The 17,520-nt window shown below is 37.1% G+C and overlaps 1 protein-coding gene across 2 annotated transcripts in view; it reads right to left on the bottom strand.

The window, feature by feature from the left end:
* Positions 1-12,181: 12,181 nt before the first annotated feature.
* The window catches only part of cpne5a (copine Va), an 80,754-nt gene continuing 75,415 nt past the window's right edge, over positions 12,182-17,520 (bottom strand). For both annotated transcript variants that reach the window (XM_055049666.1, XM_055049665.1), the window contains one exon: positions 12,182-16,504. In XM_055049666.1, the coding sequence (XP_054905641.1) occupies positions 16,316-16,504 (189 nt within the window). In that variant the 3' untranslated portion in view covers positions 12,182-16,315. The remainder of the gene's footprint in view (positions 16,505-17,520) is intronic.

Here is a 17,520-nt window from a genome sequence, read left to right on the forward strand (position 1 = left end):
TCACTTTCCTCCTGTGCTCATAAAGGATGAATGACCAGTCATTGTATGATGTTTCCTGGGGTGGTGCAGCAAATAGAGCTCAGGCTGATGGGATGGACGGATGGATGGTGCAGTAAATAGAAAGACAAGAACCCTTGATCCTCAGTATATATAATTCATTTTGCATTTTGTTAAGTTAAAACTACAAACCTCAGTTTATTTTGTTGGGATTTTATGAAACAGAGCAACACAAGCTTAAAGCACAGCTGTCAAGTGGGCCGAAACTTTTACAGGCTTTTAAATATTGCTGATATTAATATTAAAAATCTGAAAAGTTTGATCTGCAAATAGCTGATATATCAGAGGGGGGAAATCCAGTGCCAAATACACTTAAAAGTGATACATACTTAAAAGTATACGTATATATACAAAAAAAACAAAATATTTTACCTTTTTTTTACTTGCATATTTATTTTTTAAATAAATATGCAAGTAATTGCATAATTACTTTGGTTCTAGCAAAGCAGAACCAAAGTAAAAGATGAATAAATCAGACTCTTAATTCTTCTCCTGCAGAAAATAATTTAAGTGCATAGAAAAAAATCTCTTTTACAGATATAAATACATTATCCCAAGTAAATTTAGTAAATAAAAATTATATAAATTAACTGTATTTTATCATTTATTTGGTTATTAAAACAACATTCCTCGCAAATGAAAGTCACTCTTTACGCTGATGCCAACGTGCAACCTCCGAAATCAAGCAACATGTAGAAACTGGAAGCAGATGTTATGTATGTGTGTTTTCCAAGTGGAGTATTAGTTCAATTTCTTCATCTTGGTTTATTGGTGCTACGTCTGTCTTTCACATTCAAATGAGTGAGCAGACTTGACAGAGCACAGGCAGATAAGCGCCATGATTTGGAAAGTTAAGACGTAGTACCCTTAAGAAACACCAAACTCAAAGAATACAGTGGACAACATCCAATTTGCATGCACTTCTTGATTAAATTTAACATGATCTAAGTTTAATCTCTTTCCCAATATAGGGGAATGGCACATAAACAAATTCTGACAATATTTCCTAGTACTGCCTCTTAGTGGTTTGTGTGCTTCTTCAAACTGTTGCACTTGTGAGAGTTTCTGTGACAATTTGATGAGCTCTGTTGACTTTAGTTGATTAGTTAGTTTGAAAACTCTGCTGTCAGAGATCCAGCAGCAGGCCCAGTTGCGTGTGATTCTTTGACTTTCAGCCACAAAATGAAAACCAGTCATTTGTGTGATCTTAACAGTGGGTCATTAAAAATAAAGCCAGGCTTTGAGCAAAGAGAGTGATGGTCAGTCCAGTATCCAAAAATGACAAGACTATGCCATAACTGCAAAAGGCTCAAAACTCAGTCGTTCACCAGAAATGACAGGATGGCCAAGGTTGACATTAATCAGAAAAGCAACCAAGAGGCCTTGGTGAATCCAAAAAAGGCTTGCAGAGATCTACAGCTGAAAAAAGCCATTTAAAACTCGTAGGGGACAAAAAATGGGGACAAAGTGTTCTCTTTTGATGAAAACAAAACTGAGCTTGTTAGAATCAGAGTTAATTGTACATAAGTCTAAACATTCCCACAGTGAAATATGGGGGAATGGCACCCAGGTTTCACAGGCAGAATCATCCAGGGGGGATGTTTTTCTTTAGCATGAATAAAGCTGAATATGTGGCCACACTGGAAGAAAATCTGTCAAATTTGTGCTTGAACAAAATATGAAACTGCAAAATGCTGTGAATACTTTATTATTGTATATCTCGCTCTCACAGTTCATTCCACAACCTTGACTATTATGAGGTGAAAGAGAGAGTCAAAACCATTGTAGACATAATGCCAACTGTGTAATTTCAAGACTTCTTGTGCATGATTGGGCTTTAATCTGCTCAGGGATTCAAATGAATCAGATTTGAGGTATAAAAAGAAGAAAAAAAAAGAAAAAAGAAAAAAGCACGTGAGCATGTGGATTTATTGCTCTGTGTTTGCTGATAACGTTACTCAGATTACAGTCGTCTGTAATCTCTCTTGGCAGCAAGAAGGTCGGACTCTGATCTCTTGTGATTGGTCAAATTGAAACTGGGATGAGACTAGACAAGAGATAAAACTTGCATCAACATTTTGGCGAGCTTAACATTCAGCTCCACGCTCAGACGCTGTTTTAAGACAGTAGGTCGTATTACAACGAGGTGACACGTGCTAATATGAAGCTCAAGCAAGAAAATGTACACACCACTCACACAACATCAGCAGGGCATTAGGGCAAACGTAATGGACTCCATACCATTACTTCAACAAGAAAATCCTGAGGACAGCGCCACCTGAAGGCCAAGCCATCTCACCAGGAGTCACACTGCTTGCAGTACAATGAGGCTGGTGGTAATTCACTCACCTCTCTATTCACATCAATATTTCCATTAAGTACTGTGAACTGATGCTCTCAGACCCTGGCTACTTAATCACATATGTGACAAATTGCAATTTTACAGAAAATAATTGCCAAGTCTGGGGAAAGCAAAGTGAATTTCACTCAGAATTGGAGGGTGGTTGGTGGGAGTTCTTCTTTCTTCAGCGAGCTGAGGAGAAGAAGAGAGGCACCCAGCTGCGTAAATTATTGCTCTGATCCGGCAAAGAGCTCTCTGACTCAACTGTGACTTTGTTAGGGACTAAAATCAGTTCTCCCTCCTGACCCACGAATAAAATAAAAGTTCAAACAGGAGGCAGTTCAGCTGGTAACTCCGTAAGAAACAACTGGGTGACTTTAGATTATCATGTACAAATTTGTTTATGATTGCTTTTATCTTTTGAATGTACATGTTCCAATTTCCAGACTCTGCTACTACATCTATGTTGCTAAATTTATTCCAGACTGTCTCTTTACATATGCAGTGTGCTTTCTGAAGGAGATTTTGCCCAGCAGATGATGTTATAGAGGTTTTATTGATGCTGACATGTCAGGAAAAAAGAATTTTGCAGGGTGACTTCTTTATATTCCCCCAGCACTGTCTGCACCATTCAATATCAACTGTATCTGTGGGAAAGTTCTGTCTTAGTGTGTGAACGTTTTACTTATTTTATGATATTTTATTTATGCCCAATAATTTATTTTTGTTTGTATGATTATTTGATGTCTTATAAAAGTAAATAGATTCTGACTGTGTTAATTATTGACATCAGATTTGGTTTAAATAACCATAAGTTAGCAATGATACTTCTCTTTGGGAAGGCGACTATAGAATATGTTGTAAAGTAATAAATTGCTTTAGCAATTATTGCTGAATGATGATAATTTCATTACTGGTTGTTGTTTCATTCCATTGTAACTAGTTTTGTCTTTATGCAAAGCAACATTCCTCCAGGATCTAAAAAGCATCCAACTTATCATGTTTGAAAAGTTGATGAATGACAGGTAATTCAAAACTTATTTGGTACTTTCGATGTTTGCATGTAATCTGGATTGTATTGCTGCAAAATTGTTGGTGTTGCCTTATTTGAATACCTCAATTCACAAAGTGAACAAAAGACAAAAGCCACAGTTACAGATCAGTGTTTTGGGACAGCCTTAACAAACCTCTTAACAATTAGATCTATTATATTCATACATATAGATAAGTTTTTAGAGCTACCAATTTTAACAGCTGTCATCTTTTTCCCATCACATTTTTCTTAAGATTTTTATTTCGTCAGCAATGTAGTCTGTTTACAAAGTTTATATGTCACTTTTGGCAGTTTGTGGGTTTGTTTGTAAAATGCTCATTATTCTGTCTAAATTATAGCCCGTAAACTTTTAGTGCTACATTTTTCCAGACAAGTTACCTCGACAGAAAACACCCCCCCATAAATTTAGCATATGTTTTGCATGAGATCAAGTTATCAAAAAAGCATATTAGTTGGAAAAAAAGAGGATCAAATGTTCTACATGTGATGACAAATATGGAAGAAAATGAAGAGATTAAAAAAAATTGTAACTTGAATTGCAACATGCGTATTGCATTTAATTTGGGTACATCTGGACATCCCATGTTATTGTGGGGGTTTCACATGAGCTTTACGTGTTGCTAAAAGTCTTTTCTATGGACATCAATGATAGTTTATGAATTAACCGTGTATTAGTGCGGTTTATCAGCTTTCAAATGGGCATCATATATAGTCCCTGCTCACCACTAACCAGTAAGAAACAAATTGGTGTGGAAAATACGCTCCACTGACAGATTACAGCTTCTTAAAAAGGCTTAAAGGGGGTCGCTATGACTCTCCTTCTGATCCTATTAAGTGTTGCTATTTTACTGCAAAGACTTTTATTAAGAAGAGAAGATTTTGATGATATATAAATCGTGTTATAACAAGTCTTAATCTGAGGGTATTTTCTCATTTCAATGAGGCACTGCTCCTGAATTTATTTCCAACTCTCGCGGCTAAACGTTTCTGTAAAAATCCCTTATTTAAGCCTCGTTATCTCTCCTCGTTATAACTTTTAATATTTAGTGTGGTCTTTCAGTTGCATACTGACAAACCTGTTAGAAAATACTGCTGTCAAAGAAAGAAATTTTTTCCACCTTAGTAGTTATGGTTTGGTCCTTCATCCATAATGCAGCAGCAGTCCTCACCACAGTCAAGCATCACATCACACAGAAAAGTTAAACCAAACGTATCAGCCTGACAGAAGGCTTGACTTCACACAGGACCTTCCTTGCAGGATGAACCAATGAGCAACACAGGCGGCATTTTAACTCCCAGCTCTGTTGTCCTTATTTCGTTTCCACTTTAAGGTTTTAAAATGCTGAGTCTGTCAGCTTTTTGCGGCTCTTCAAAGACAACATCTCCCTGTCAGAGCTGTGTGGGAGAGGAGCGCCAGCTCAGCGCGCTCGGCATAGGTGGCAAGCAGCACCCGTCTTCCTGCGGGGAGGGGACAGGCAACATAAAGCCACTGTTTTCTGCACTTTGTTAGAGATTTCTCTGAGTCCCTTTTTCCTCAGTTGGTTGCAGAAAGTCGGAGCTCAGCTGTGTCACACCTACACAGCAGCAGAAGCTGTTATCTTTGTTCTCACAGTCTTCTGCTATTTTCGTTGCCTCTGCCAGTATTTTCCTGTGCAGGGCGTCTCACACACACACCAACATATTGCAGTGCATGTGTTTGTGTGTCCTCTGAGCCTGTAAAAAAAAAACACAACAATGTGCAGGAATAAGCAGGGAGAAGAGAAAACGGCGCCGCTAAACACAGAGAAGGCACAAAAAGAAGGGATTTAGGGAGCAGAGGTAAAAGCTGCCAAACTCATTATTTTTCAGCCAGCACGCTGCAGTTTTGTGACTCTCGCAGATTCTCTTCCCCGGAGATCCTCATTAAACTGGGAGTTAGACTTCCAATGCCTGTTAATAGTTATTATTCCATGTTGGTTGGGATTTTTATCGTTCAGTCGCTGCACCTCACAGGCGCCTCGGTCAGATGGCGTTTCGTTAATTTCTTGGTGGATGATTCCTCTTCATGTTGGCTCCTTCCATTCCCCCGTCTCACCTCCTCTGTGCTCAAACCTCCTTATTGCTTGAACTGACAACCATTTACTTCGCATTACCACCCTCCCTCTCTTTTGTCCTCCCATCACCGGCCTTCCTCTCCCGTTCAGAACCTCTCCTTTCTCTCTTTTTTCATCACTGCTCATTTTAGTCACCTCATTTCTACCTCTCATTCACCACAAGTCAAAGATACTGGGCTGACTTTAGTGTGGAGGTAAGTGGGAAGAAGGGAAGCATGCATAAAGAAATGGCACAGCAATGTGACTCTTACCTGCTTTCATTTATTTGACCTCTCCAAAGCCTTTTGCTGCATTACAGTGTGGTCAAAGCAAAAGCGGTGGGCACTCCTTCTCCTGTACGCCAACAGGGAATAGGTCTCACCACTGAAATGGTTTATAGCTGCTGGCAGCACTCCAAAGATTTTAAACAGGCTTTTGATTTGCATGGGCTTGTGTCTCTATGTCAGGCACACCTTGTGGGATTCATTAACAGCACAACAACATCCAAACACTTATACACTTATAGGGAACTCAAGTTGCTGCCGCTTCAAAAGGTGGTTATGTTTTTGTTGTCAATAAGCAATGTTTTGGTAATTAATTATATCTATCTTGCAAAAGTAAAAGACATTCTCCTTTTTCTTGAAACGAAGGTGCGCTTTATGGTTCTGGATAGTGTAATGAATCTTATGGTACAGGCCACCAAAGTGGTGCATAATTGTGGAGTGAAATGAAAATAGCAAATGGGTTTCAATATTTTGAAACTCAGATATATTTCTTATTACCGTCTCTGTACATTTTTTTTTGCTGCAGTTACAGATGCATTTGAATCAAATTTACACATATAAAAAGTTTAAACTTTGTATAAAAGTACCTGGGTAATGTTTCTTTTCTCAGTAACATTACCCATGTTTAGTCAGATTGGATGTTGAGAATTGAGAAACATCCGTTTTCAAGTCTTACCACAGATTCTTAATTGGATCTATGCATGGACATTGACTTTGCAGGAATATGATCTGCACCACAGATAGCTGCTGTGTGTGTTTAGGGCTATTTTCCTGCTGGAAAGTAAAACTCCATCCCAGTTCTCTAGCAGGTTTTATTCCATGACTGCTCTGCAGTGAGCTCTATTTACCTTCACAGATGAAAGGCATTCCCACAGCATAATGCGGCCACCTCCACAAAGGACTTTATGATGGTGGGTTCAGGTTGATACTTTCCAGCCATGCAGCATTTTTCATGTGTTATCCCTAACCTGCGTGGTGTGCGTTTTAGTTCTTGTGATGACCTCTGATATCAGAACAGATTTATTAATACTGAGAATACATTACAGACAGCTAACATAATGGAAAGGATTTCATTTCAGGGTATCAGAATAAAATTGGATGGATATTAGATCAAACCACTCTGTTCACACTTTTATTTAGAGAAAATGTTTGAAAACAACAAATCATTTTCATTTCAGCCATGTGCTACTTTCCTTTAATTTATCACATCATAAAAGTCAGATAAAATTCTATATTTGTGACTGTATAATAAAAAGCAAAAACTAAAACTGCTTATTTGCTCTGTTTGTAAATTTCACATTATTTATGTCCCTGATCTTCCTGTGGGTTTCAACCAGAACCAATCACATAAGCACACCGAAACTTGTGTTGACAGTTCAAATTTCATGTTGTTTATGTATGTAATAAGGATGAATTTTTATGAGGAAAAAGCTGACTTATTATGCAGGAAGCAGCAAATAAGGCTCCCTCTGCCAGATGAAATAATGTCCAGAACCATAAAACCCGTCCAACATGAGATATCAGTTCTGCGGCTCTGTGAATGTTTAGATTTTTCATAGTTTTTTGCATATTACTTCAACATTCTGTATGCATTAAAAGATAAGAATCTGAATATGAATGTACACAAAAAAAATCCATGGCTTTCAAAAACGCATGCAAAAGAATGCATGCAAAGAAATATATATATATATATATATATATATATATATATATATATATATATATATATATATATATATATATATATATATATATATATATATATATATGTTTTATATTTGTTTTTTCCTCTTCAGTAGTTTTAGCACAATAATAGCTGATTCATCACAATTACTTCCTGAGTGGACGGCCATCCTGAGCTGACAAATCTGCAGAGCATTACCCAATAAAGGTGGTAATGGGAAACCACCCACTGCTCCACTCGGCCTCCATTTCAGCACTCCGCAAATTCACTCATTCCTATAATATCGTTCCTCATCGGCAGCCTAATGATGATTTATAGCCCATTCGGGGCAGCGAGTGTGTTGAGGAGCTGGGATGGTTTAGGACCAGAGTTTTAGCCCCAAGGTGAGAACAGTTCGTTTCAGCCTGCAGAGCAGAGCGTGAGGGACAGAGCGCAAACAGTCAGAGGGAAGCAGATGGATCTGCAGCTATTCCCATCACCTCCTCGCCTCTTCGAATCTGAGCAGAAAGAGTTGTACGTTTTCAATTGACCTTAGCTTTAAAAGTTGGTAGCTGCTGTGAGGAAGCTCACCTCGCTGCTAGGGGAACGTGTGGGGTGTTTTAATTGGGCTCAACTGAGACATACCGTGAAGACATGTGGCTACAGGTCAATGCTGACATTGAGGTTCATATTGTGCTTTTATTGTTGTTGTGGGGGTCTTCTGCACACCTCCATCCTCATCCTGTCAAACAGACTCAGAACAGAGCACACTGATAAGATATTTAAGATACTGACAATGACAATGTGATGTCATTATTACACCAAATAAATCATTCTGCATGTGTTTCTCTGAGTTCAGCTCAGATTATGTGATGCAGTAATAACACTGATAAGTCTTCAGTAGATTACTTTGTTGTTATACGAGGCGTAAAACAAACATGTGCACAATAAGGCTTTTTATCTCAAAAGATTAGAAGAATTTAGCTTTTTCCACAATACTTTGTTCAAAGATTGATAGAGCTCTAATGTCCTATGAAATCCAATTTGTATTATCAAAAAGATAAATGTGAATTTGTTGGCTATAAGTCTCTATTCCTGCCAAGATTCATTCGAATATTGCTCCCAATGAGACCATTTCCCTCCCTCTGTTTGGTATGGATTAGACAAAGCAGACATTGTGCGCTAATTATCAGCTTTATAGGTTTTTGGCAAAGAATTGAATTAGTGTGTTCCTGAAAAGTCTTAAATGTTATTTTGAGGGGTTTTTATGCCCAGATTAAGCAATATTTCCCAATATTTGTTTTGGCTGAGGAAATGTGCTTGCCGGGACTCCAAACCAATAAGTTCTTGGTAGAAAGATTTTTGTCTTTCTTGCAAGTGAAATCTTACATGCAATGAAAGTCGGGTCTAATTCTATGTCATTAGCTGCTGATTTTCTTCCTGCCTGCCAGTTGGTGGTTATTGTTCAGGCAGTACGTGGGTGGGCAAAAGGAGGTGTTGGTATTATCCGAGGCTGGTAATTTATGTCTCCAGCTGCTGTCTCTGTCTCCCCAGGTGGACATCTTGATTTCTCAGCAGTGCATCTAATTAGAGGGAGAAAAACACATGTCCAAGGGAGACGCATTCGGCGAGAGGACACATTTTCTCAAGCAGATGTGGAGACATCCATCTTGACCAAAAAAACTATAATAGAAAACCTCCAATAAGTGCTGATGAGAGGAGGCTGTCTTTTACAGTAAACTGCTCTGACATTATTTTATCAAAATCACTAACATATTCCTGTAATAAAGGTCACCGATGAAACAGGGTTGTAACCTGTGGAGGCAGACAGATCCTCATCTGGAGACAAGGTAGATCAGAAGTGGTGCAGCTAATGATCAGAGAGTGACAGGAACATGTAGTCTGGTGATGACAGAGTGCTGTTGTATTTCAGTCCATAATTATAGAAGATCTAATATTTCCTCCATTCAATGGTCCATTTTCAAATGAATCAGATGGAGGGACGGTCCATTCTGAATGAATCAGGGTTCAGCATCTTTATTTTAGCAGTGGATGTAAGCAGGCTCAGTGATGATGAAGGTTTAGGGGCTTCAAATGTTTTACAGCTCTGGAAAATCCTGGTTTGGGATGTTTTTTTATTACTGGCAAAATATATATATATATATATATGAATCATCATTTCTTGGAAAGAACAAAGAACGGATCATATTTAAATTGGTGATTTGGAGTCCAGCCAGGTGAGGATGTGGGAAGACACGGGATGAAAATCACTTTGTCTTCCCACATAAGTTAAACCATCTTAAAGTACTTACTACATATGTTTAACTTTAAATGTTTGAGGCATATTTGGAAGGAGGATCTGGATTAGGATTAGAAGGAAAATTTGAATTTGTGATTGAAAGACCCTCAGTGCTTTCTTAGCACCCAGAACAACCCTTCATTTTTCTGAAGACTGAGTATAGTGCGAGCCAAAACCTGAAGAAGAATTGTATCTCCCTGAATAAGCAGAAGTAGTTGAAGGATATGACTGCATTTTAACGTTTGAATGACATTTCTAGTTGAACGGTTGTGGAAGTAGTTAGTCATGAAAGAGCGCAAAGTTTTCAGCAGAATTTTCCAGAAATTGTGGGATTTTCCGTTCATTTCAAAGGGACCCAAAAAGCTGAATATTTCATAAACTGTAGAAGATATAAATAACAAAGGACACATACAGAATGTCCTGAATGAGCAGAATATGGTAAAAGTTTAATGGTTGAAATAGCACAAACTATGCAGAAGTAGTTAAGTGGTGAAAAGTATGTAGGGAAAAAATGTGAAGGATCTCAAGAGTGTGAATGCCTACAGCTTATTCTCACGCTAAAGAGAATAAGCCGAAATGCACAGTGAGAACACAACAATAAGAAAATGTTAGAAAAATAACTAACATGACATGACTGAACCTTTATATAACAGGAATTATAGTCTGCAATCATGCACTAAAAAGGTAGGTTCTGTGGTTGAGAAGGGAATCATAAGTGTTTGCTGGTGTTCAGGATGTTATGCTCTTCTGTTGACCTGGTAAATAAAGGTTATGTTATAAATGTTGGCCAGGCTGCAGCTCTCTAATTGGTCATATAGAAGGAAAAAAAACAATGAAGAGACCTTGGAGTTTATTTTCAAAGTTATGGGCCCTTTTTCAAAGACTTTTGAAAGAAATTCAGAGAAAGATGTTTTGTTAGCACATAGGCTGCTCCTGTGTGGGGTAAGACATCTGCTGGCCAAAATAAAATAAAAAAATTATTTTCTGACATTGAGTCAGATCTGCTAAATACTGGTATTAAACTTTGTCAAGATTACAGTGTATCTGTACAATTTTAGATGTTTTTCTTCATAAAGAAAAGAAAACATCAGGCGTGGAGATGAAAATACATCACTTCATTCCTGCATCTTTTCATACAGCTTTGATGAACGTTGATGTTTCTCTTTAAAATGTTTTCAGAGATTCAAATAATATAGTTGAAGAGCAAAATCTTCAAGTTTGTACAGAAATGTGTTAATGTTGTAAAGCATGTTCAACTAAGTAATCACAGCAGATGTTACCAAAATAATTATCGATATTCTGAAGAAAAACTGGTTATATAATGAATTTATCACTGGTGCATCAAACAGTGTGTGCAGTGATGAATGACTCAACTATTTTGAATGATTCTCAAAATGACATTTTTGTATTTAAGTTTGTTTAATTAATTCTGCGCTTGCTGCTTTGGTTTTGCTTTGGAAAGCGAGGAGTCGTTTTCAGGGACGTTCTATAGTGATTCACCAGAAGAGACAAAATTCACAGTTAGTTCAAATACAGATAAAACCAGGAGGGATCAGCATTTACCTGAAGGAACTTGCATAATGGCCAGAAAAAGTGCTTTGACAGAATGTTGTAATGTTTTCATCAAATTAAACACATAAATGAGAGGAAATCGTGTAAAAAACTAAATCGTGTAAAAAGTAAAAAACTAAAACACAAAACCTAGCATAGAAATACTTAATATAAAAATTGACTAAACTATATATACTTATACTGAGTTTCAACCAATCTGGTCTGATGTGGTTTAACTGAGGTAAAAACATGATATTATGAGTTTCTGTAAAGGTGCTTTACTTGTCATGCTTTTCCTTCAGACTTGGCTCTTGATTCTGGTTCAGCTATTTAAAAACTTTTTTTTTTTCCATTTGTTGAAGTCAATCATATGAGCAGACTCTGATTCAGAGGGGGAACATCCTCTTTAGCCACAAGTTTCTTACAGGTATTTTATGTATGGGGTTCTCCGGTTTCCACCCGTTGTGTAAAAAACAACGGGTTGAATAGTTGTGTCTCTGTGTTTCCCTTGTCTATTACTTTGATGGACTGGCAACATATAAAGGATTTTCCCTGCCTCTTGTGCATTTGACTGATGTAAATAGGCACCAGTCCTCCAGGAAGACAAGCAGACATAGAAAATAGATGGACGAGCTCTTGCTTATACAACAACCTTGGCATTAAATTATGTATTTATACATTTGAGATCCACTGTTTATCTTCTAAAAGTGTGCTGAAAATATACATGAATGCTGGACTTCTCTGGTGGGAACTGTCTGTAAAAATCTAGCGTTTTGTTGTGATATCTTAAGTGATCACAAACACGTAGCTCTGTCTATTATCTGCTGGCTTTAAAAGAAAAACTCCACACCACGTTCTGCCAAAGTTATCAATAGTTTATTGATCTTCAGTTAAGGCAATCCATTACAAAGCATTTCACAAACCACAGTATGACGACAGTATTGTGTCCAACACTTGGTTTGGAAATTTGTTTTTTTTTCAGCATGCAAGTCAAGAGATCAAAAGAGGTATGTAAACAACCTGGGTTAATACAGGAGCAGTGGCAAGAAGAACCAATTCAGTTTGTTTCTGATAGGAACAGAATGGAAACAAAGCTTAGATGCAACATGCCGGAAGAGGCCGTTCTCTCCGAACGGAGCCCTCTGTCACAAATAAAGTCAGTGGGAGATGCGTTAATCGGGTGAAATGAAGAGAAGCCACCAAACTTCCTGCCACTTTGGCACAAACATGCACACTGTCTACAGAGGCTAAAGTTCAACAACTGAACACGTTGGCACTGGACATTCCTCATACAGGGCTTATGTACATAATTAGAGTTCAGCCTCAAAGACCAGCTAAAAAGAAATAACAAAAAATAAAATTAACTTCTGCAAAGGAAAATAAATTGCTCTGCTGCTGAATAATATAACTCAGAACTGTTTAATGTTTCACAATTGCATAAGAGTGATTATTGTGTCCTTGGTAATTTTTTTCTGATTTCCGTGTGAGAGGAAAAGAAAGCCTCAGGGAAAAGAAGAAAACCCTCTTATATTCTTAAAAGAGGTGCTCATAAATAAATAAAACATTTAATCCTACTTAAACTGATTTGGTGTCATAATGAATACATTATTTCCCTCTGAAAGCACACCACCTCTACTTGAAATGTTTTTGCTCTCTTTTCTCCGTTTTGTCGCAGACTACGACCTGCATAATGATGCTCATCTCTTTGCTTCATGCTGCTAAATGATCTTCGCATTGAGAAAAATGGGGAATCTGACTGAAAAAGACACAACAAAGTATGCAAATAAGCTATCAACATTCAAACTGTTGAATGATGATAATCTGCTATATTTTATTTCAGAAGTATGAATCAGTTTTATTTTGCAGTAAATGGCTTCTGTAGAGGTATACTGGTATTTGTAACTTATTATGTAACTTGGTAGCCTTGTTTGAGGTCAGAAGAAGCAGTTAGGTTTGCGGCAGATTAAACTCTATGTCTTCTGATGGTAAAATGTAAAAACAAAAATAAAAGAAGGTTCTGAGCTAACCCGAAGAAGGTTAGTGCCTCTGGTCTTAGTTTCTGTGGACTCATCAGACTCTTTCAGCTTTCTGACAGCACTTAGACCAGCAGGAGTTAAAAAACAGAAAATGGCAATGAAAGATCATTGCATAAACATACAAAAATAAAAACTGACTCACATTCTGTGACGAAGCAATAAACCTGTGTAAACATTAGTTCTCCACTGTCATTCAATAATACTTTGAATCACAATAAGACAAAAATAAATCAATTCACAAACTAGAAACCCAAACAAATATCTTAATGAAACATATGAATGCTGTTTTTGTCCTAAAGGTGATTAATGTAAATAGCCACGGTTAAATTGTAAACAGTTCTTGGTTTTAAAAAGTGTATAGCAAGGCTCAGCAACTACTCCAAAGATTATTAGTGACGAGCTCAAGTTATAAAATATACAGAACACCAATGGAGACAGAGTGATTCAACAGCTGCCACTGTGACAGTGCTAATCTGGAGGTTTTATCATTGCCAACTATTTCAATGTATCCATGTAAAACACCTGGGTAAACTCAATTTGGATATGTTTTTAAAACAGTAGGCACATCTAGGTCAAGATACCGAGTGACGGGGAGAAAGTGAACTGTGAAATGTTTCTTACGAAGACGATGCCATCAACAACGATGTATCAACAACTGTCCAAAATTTTAATTTCATAACAAAAATTAACTATTGTTATTGGTAAAAGTAAAGTAAAGTAAAAACTTGATACATTAATTACTTTTTTGGTGCATCAGCATAATCTCACAGTAAAGAAATGGGAAAAATCCAACTTTTAAAAAAGTAAAAAGAACAAACAAAAATAAATGTCTGCCACATCAGACATTTCCTATGAAAAATACAGTAGTAAATGGCTTTTTATCTTGCTTTACTTTTTAACATTGGCCAGTTTTAAAACAATTTATAAGTCTTCGTAAGTCAGTAAAGTATCTAAACTTTCTCATATTCACACAGCAGATGCTACAATGACTGAAGTTTTATTTTCCAACACAAACAGCTAAGATAATTATATAGATGGCTGAGGGGAAAAAAGTGTTTCAGTTTACATAATGAATGGTGCTGCTAAGAATCTATATTAGCAACTGATCAACACTCAAAAAACGCCACTACTTCAGGACAAATATAACGGACAAATGTGTGTGGACAAGAAGCTCATGGCCACTGCTGAGTATGGTGGAGGATCTGTTATGCTAAGGGATTGTTTCTCTTCCACATCCACTTAGAAACTTGTTGGCATGAAGAGCATTGAGGAGAGTTTTATCATTTCAGGTTTTGGCCAAATCAACACCAGATACAGTAAAGCCTTCTTAGTGCAGGACACTCTAAGACGTCTAATCTCAAGAAGTTTTTATCCCGGTTAAACAAAGGTAGATTAAACCTAAACCATATTTTCAATAATATTCAGTCACTCCTCTTAATTTTTGAGAGGAGTGATGAAAGGTTGGATTTCTGAGCATCTTGAATGTGAGATCACGCTACAGCAGTGAAAGATTCATTCATTTATGTACCTTACAGGCTTTTCACGCAACAGAAGGATAAATAAAACAATGTGAGCTTTAAATGGTGTCTGTGGTAGTTGGAAAAAATACACATGGAGAAAAATACAATACATGGACAATAGTAAAAACAAAACACTGGCTCCAGACTGAGTACAATCAAGCTTTAGCTCAAGTCATTCAGTAATTGTTGTATTTGTTAGATATTTGAAGAAAAAAAAATGTGCATGCGAATGCACTTCAATTTCTGGTCAATGATTTCTGATTGTTCAGACCTCCCTCAACAAAATGTAAATACATTTAAGGAAGAAATGATGGGAGCAAGTTGACATCACAGTTTAAAATCTGAAGACTCCTTCAAATTTGCTAAACAAAACTCCAGATAACGACATGCGTTAGCAACAAATACAATGGAAATAAATAAATAGTGAGATGGCAAGAGTCTCACTTAAGCACAATTTATTTCTTTGCATTGGTAAAAGTAAAGCAAGAGATGATGTATGAGGATGTGCTAGGAATTATGCAGTTATTCTTATGTAAACATCCTGCTCAATATGGTAAATAAAATATAGTTTAATATATAAGAATATTCAGCAATATACATACCGAAATAATAATTTTGTCTAAAATACTAGAAGAAAATATTAAAGCTGTGGTAAGATGTGATCTGCCATCGTTCAAATGATTTTCATTCTGGTATGATTTTTCAAAATAAACATGTTTAACTTAATAATATGAGGACTTTGTGCTTTCGTTTTGACACTAATTAGTGCATTCTGTTTATATAAAGATTAGAAATGCATATAAGACATGAAAAATCTGTATGGTGGTAGACTACAGCTTGCAGATTTTTATCCCATGCTTTTATGTTACAGGCTTTATCAAAGTAGAAATGGTAGTAGAAATGATAGTTTTCCTTATGCTAGTCACAAAATATAAGATGGAAAACTACAGGATATACATTTCTATATGACTTTAATCCCCCAACCCAATATAATCTCTGCGAAACAATAAATTATTTCTGCAATAAATAAATAAATAAATAAAAACTGGTATTCATAAGGGAACCCTAGATTAACACATGAACTCCAAAAAGGTATCACAAACAAAATACAAACTGGTACGTCCTAATATGTGTACGCCTTCAGGAAGGCCTCTTCCTACAGGTTTCCGTTACATCACCACTTTGACGGGTTTGACAGCAAACATCTAAATCTTCCCTTTACATCGTTCTCCTCTCGGTGCTCTCAGAGAGAAAAATAAAACCCTCTGATTACCAACAATCAGCTGTCTCTCTGCTCTGGCTCTTATTACAGTTTCATTGTGTGTGTTTCACTGGGGTAAAAGTGCCTGGAAATCATTCCCACTTTCTGCTCTCAAGGATCGTTTGCATTAACGTGAAACCTGCCCTGGCCAAGGCTGTGCCGTGTCGGAGGCGGGGATCAAACAGACTCCATCTCGGGCTGCTTGCAGGGTGAGTACGGTGGGGGGACGGGGTTGGGCTTAATGGCTCTGCTCTTCATGTAGGAGATCAGCTGGTCCGGGATCTCAGCCAGAACGTCTTTGGCCAGCCGGGCCATGCTGAGGACGTGGTTACCTGTGCGGTCCATGTAGTCTCTGAATGGTACAAACTGTGACACGAGACAATAAATCATCCTTTTTTTAAAAAAAAATCAATAAATAAAAGTTCCTTCCAGTAGGTCACGTCTTTCTGTACCTATTAGAACCTCATGATGCTGAATAAAAATCCAAAGAGGATTGCCTAAATCCGGGGTGCTCAAGTCCAGGCCTCGAGAGCTACCATCCTGTAACTTTCAGGTGTCTTCCTGCACCAACACAACTGAATCGACTGAATGGCTCATTACCAGTTCTGTTCAGAGCTGATCCTGTTCTGTTGGAGAAAAGATGCTTCTAAATGTTACAGGATGGTAGCTCTCGAGGACTGAACTTGAGCACCCCTGGCCTAAATTATTTCCATCTCAGAGCAACAGAGATTGACAGCATACCAATCACACAGTCACTCAAACCCAAGAACAATTTAGAGTAACCGATTCATTTTTGGACTCTGGGGGGAACCTGGAGAAAATTCCCAGGACATGCCAAGGCCAGGATTTCAACCCAGATCCTTATTGCTGCAAGGCAACACTGCTTACTGCTGCTCCATGGTATGTTTCATGCAGCATTATTCTTTTTAGAGCATAAATCCATTATGTTTTTAGGTTTTACACAATTAGGAGTAAAATTAATCATATCAGAAATTGATTTGAATCCTCTCTATCACTTCTTCCTATGTCCAAACATTAGTGAAGCTGTGGTTTTCTACTGAGGATGAGAGAAGTGATTTTTAGACAAACTAAACATTTGATCACTTATATTTTATATAAAATAAAAAAAAAAACACTTACACAAAACCTAAATTTCAAATAGTTTAAATAACTGTTTTTTCTGAGGCTTTCAAGCTTTTTGTTTGAAATCTGAATATTCTAGTAACTGGAAACATGCGAGAGACTTTTACGACTTAATGCATCAATATATTTAGTGAACGTTGCATCTTTTAATGTGGCTGCACTAAAATTTTAACCTAAAATATAGGATTTTAATAAATACAAAGAAAATCCAATATGACATCTTGTCACCCAAAGAAGCA

Source organism: Poeciliopsis prolifica, unplaced genomic scaffold, assembly GCF_027474105.1.
Source record: "Poeciliopsis prolifica strain line A6 unplaced genomic scaffold, Auburn_PproV2 SCAFFOLD029, whole genome shotgun sequence".
NCBI classification, from domain to species: domain Eukaryota; kingdom Metazoa; phylum Chordata; class Actinopteri; order Cyprinodontiformes; family Poeciliidae; genus Poeciliopsis; species Poeciliopsis prolifica.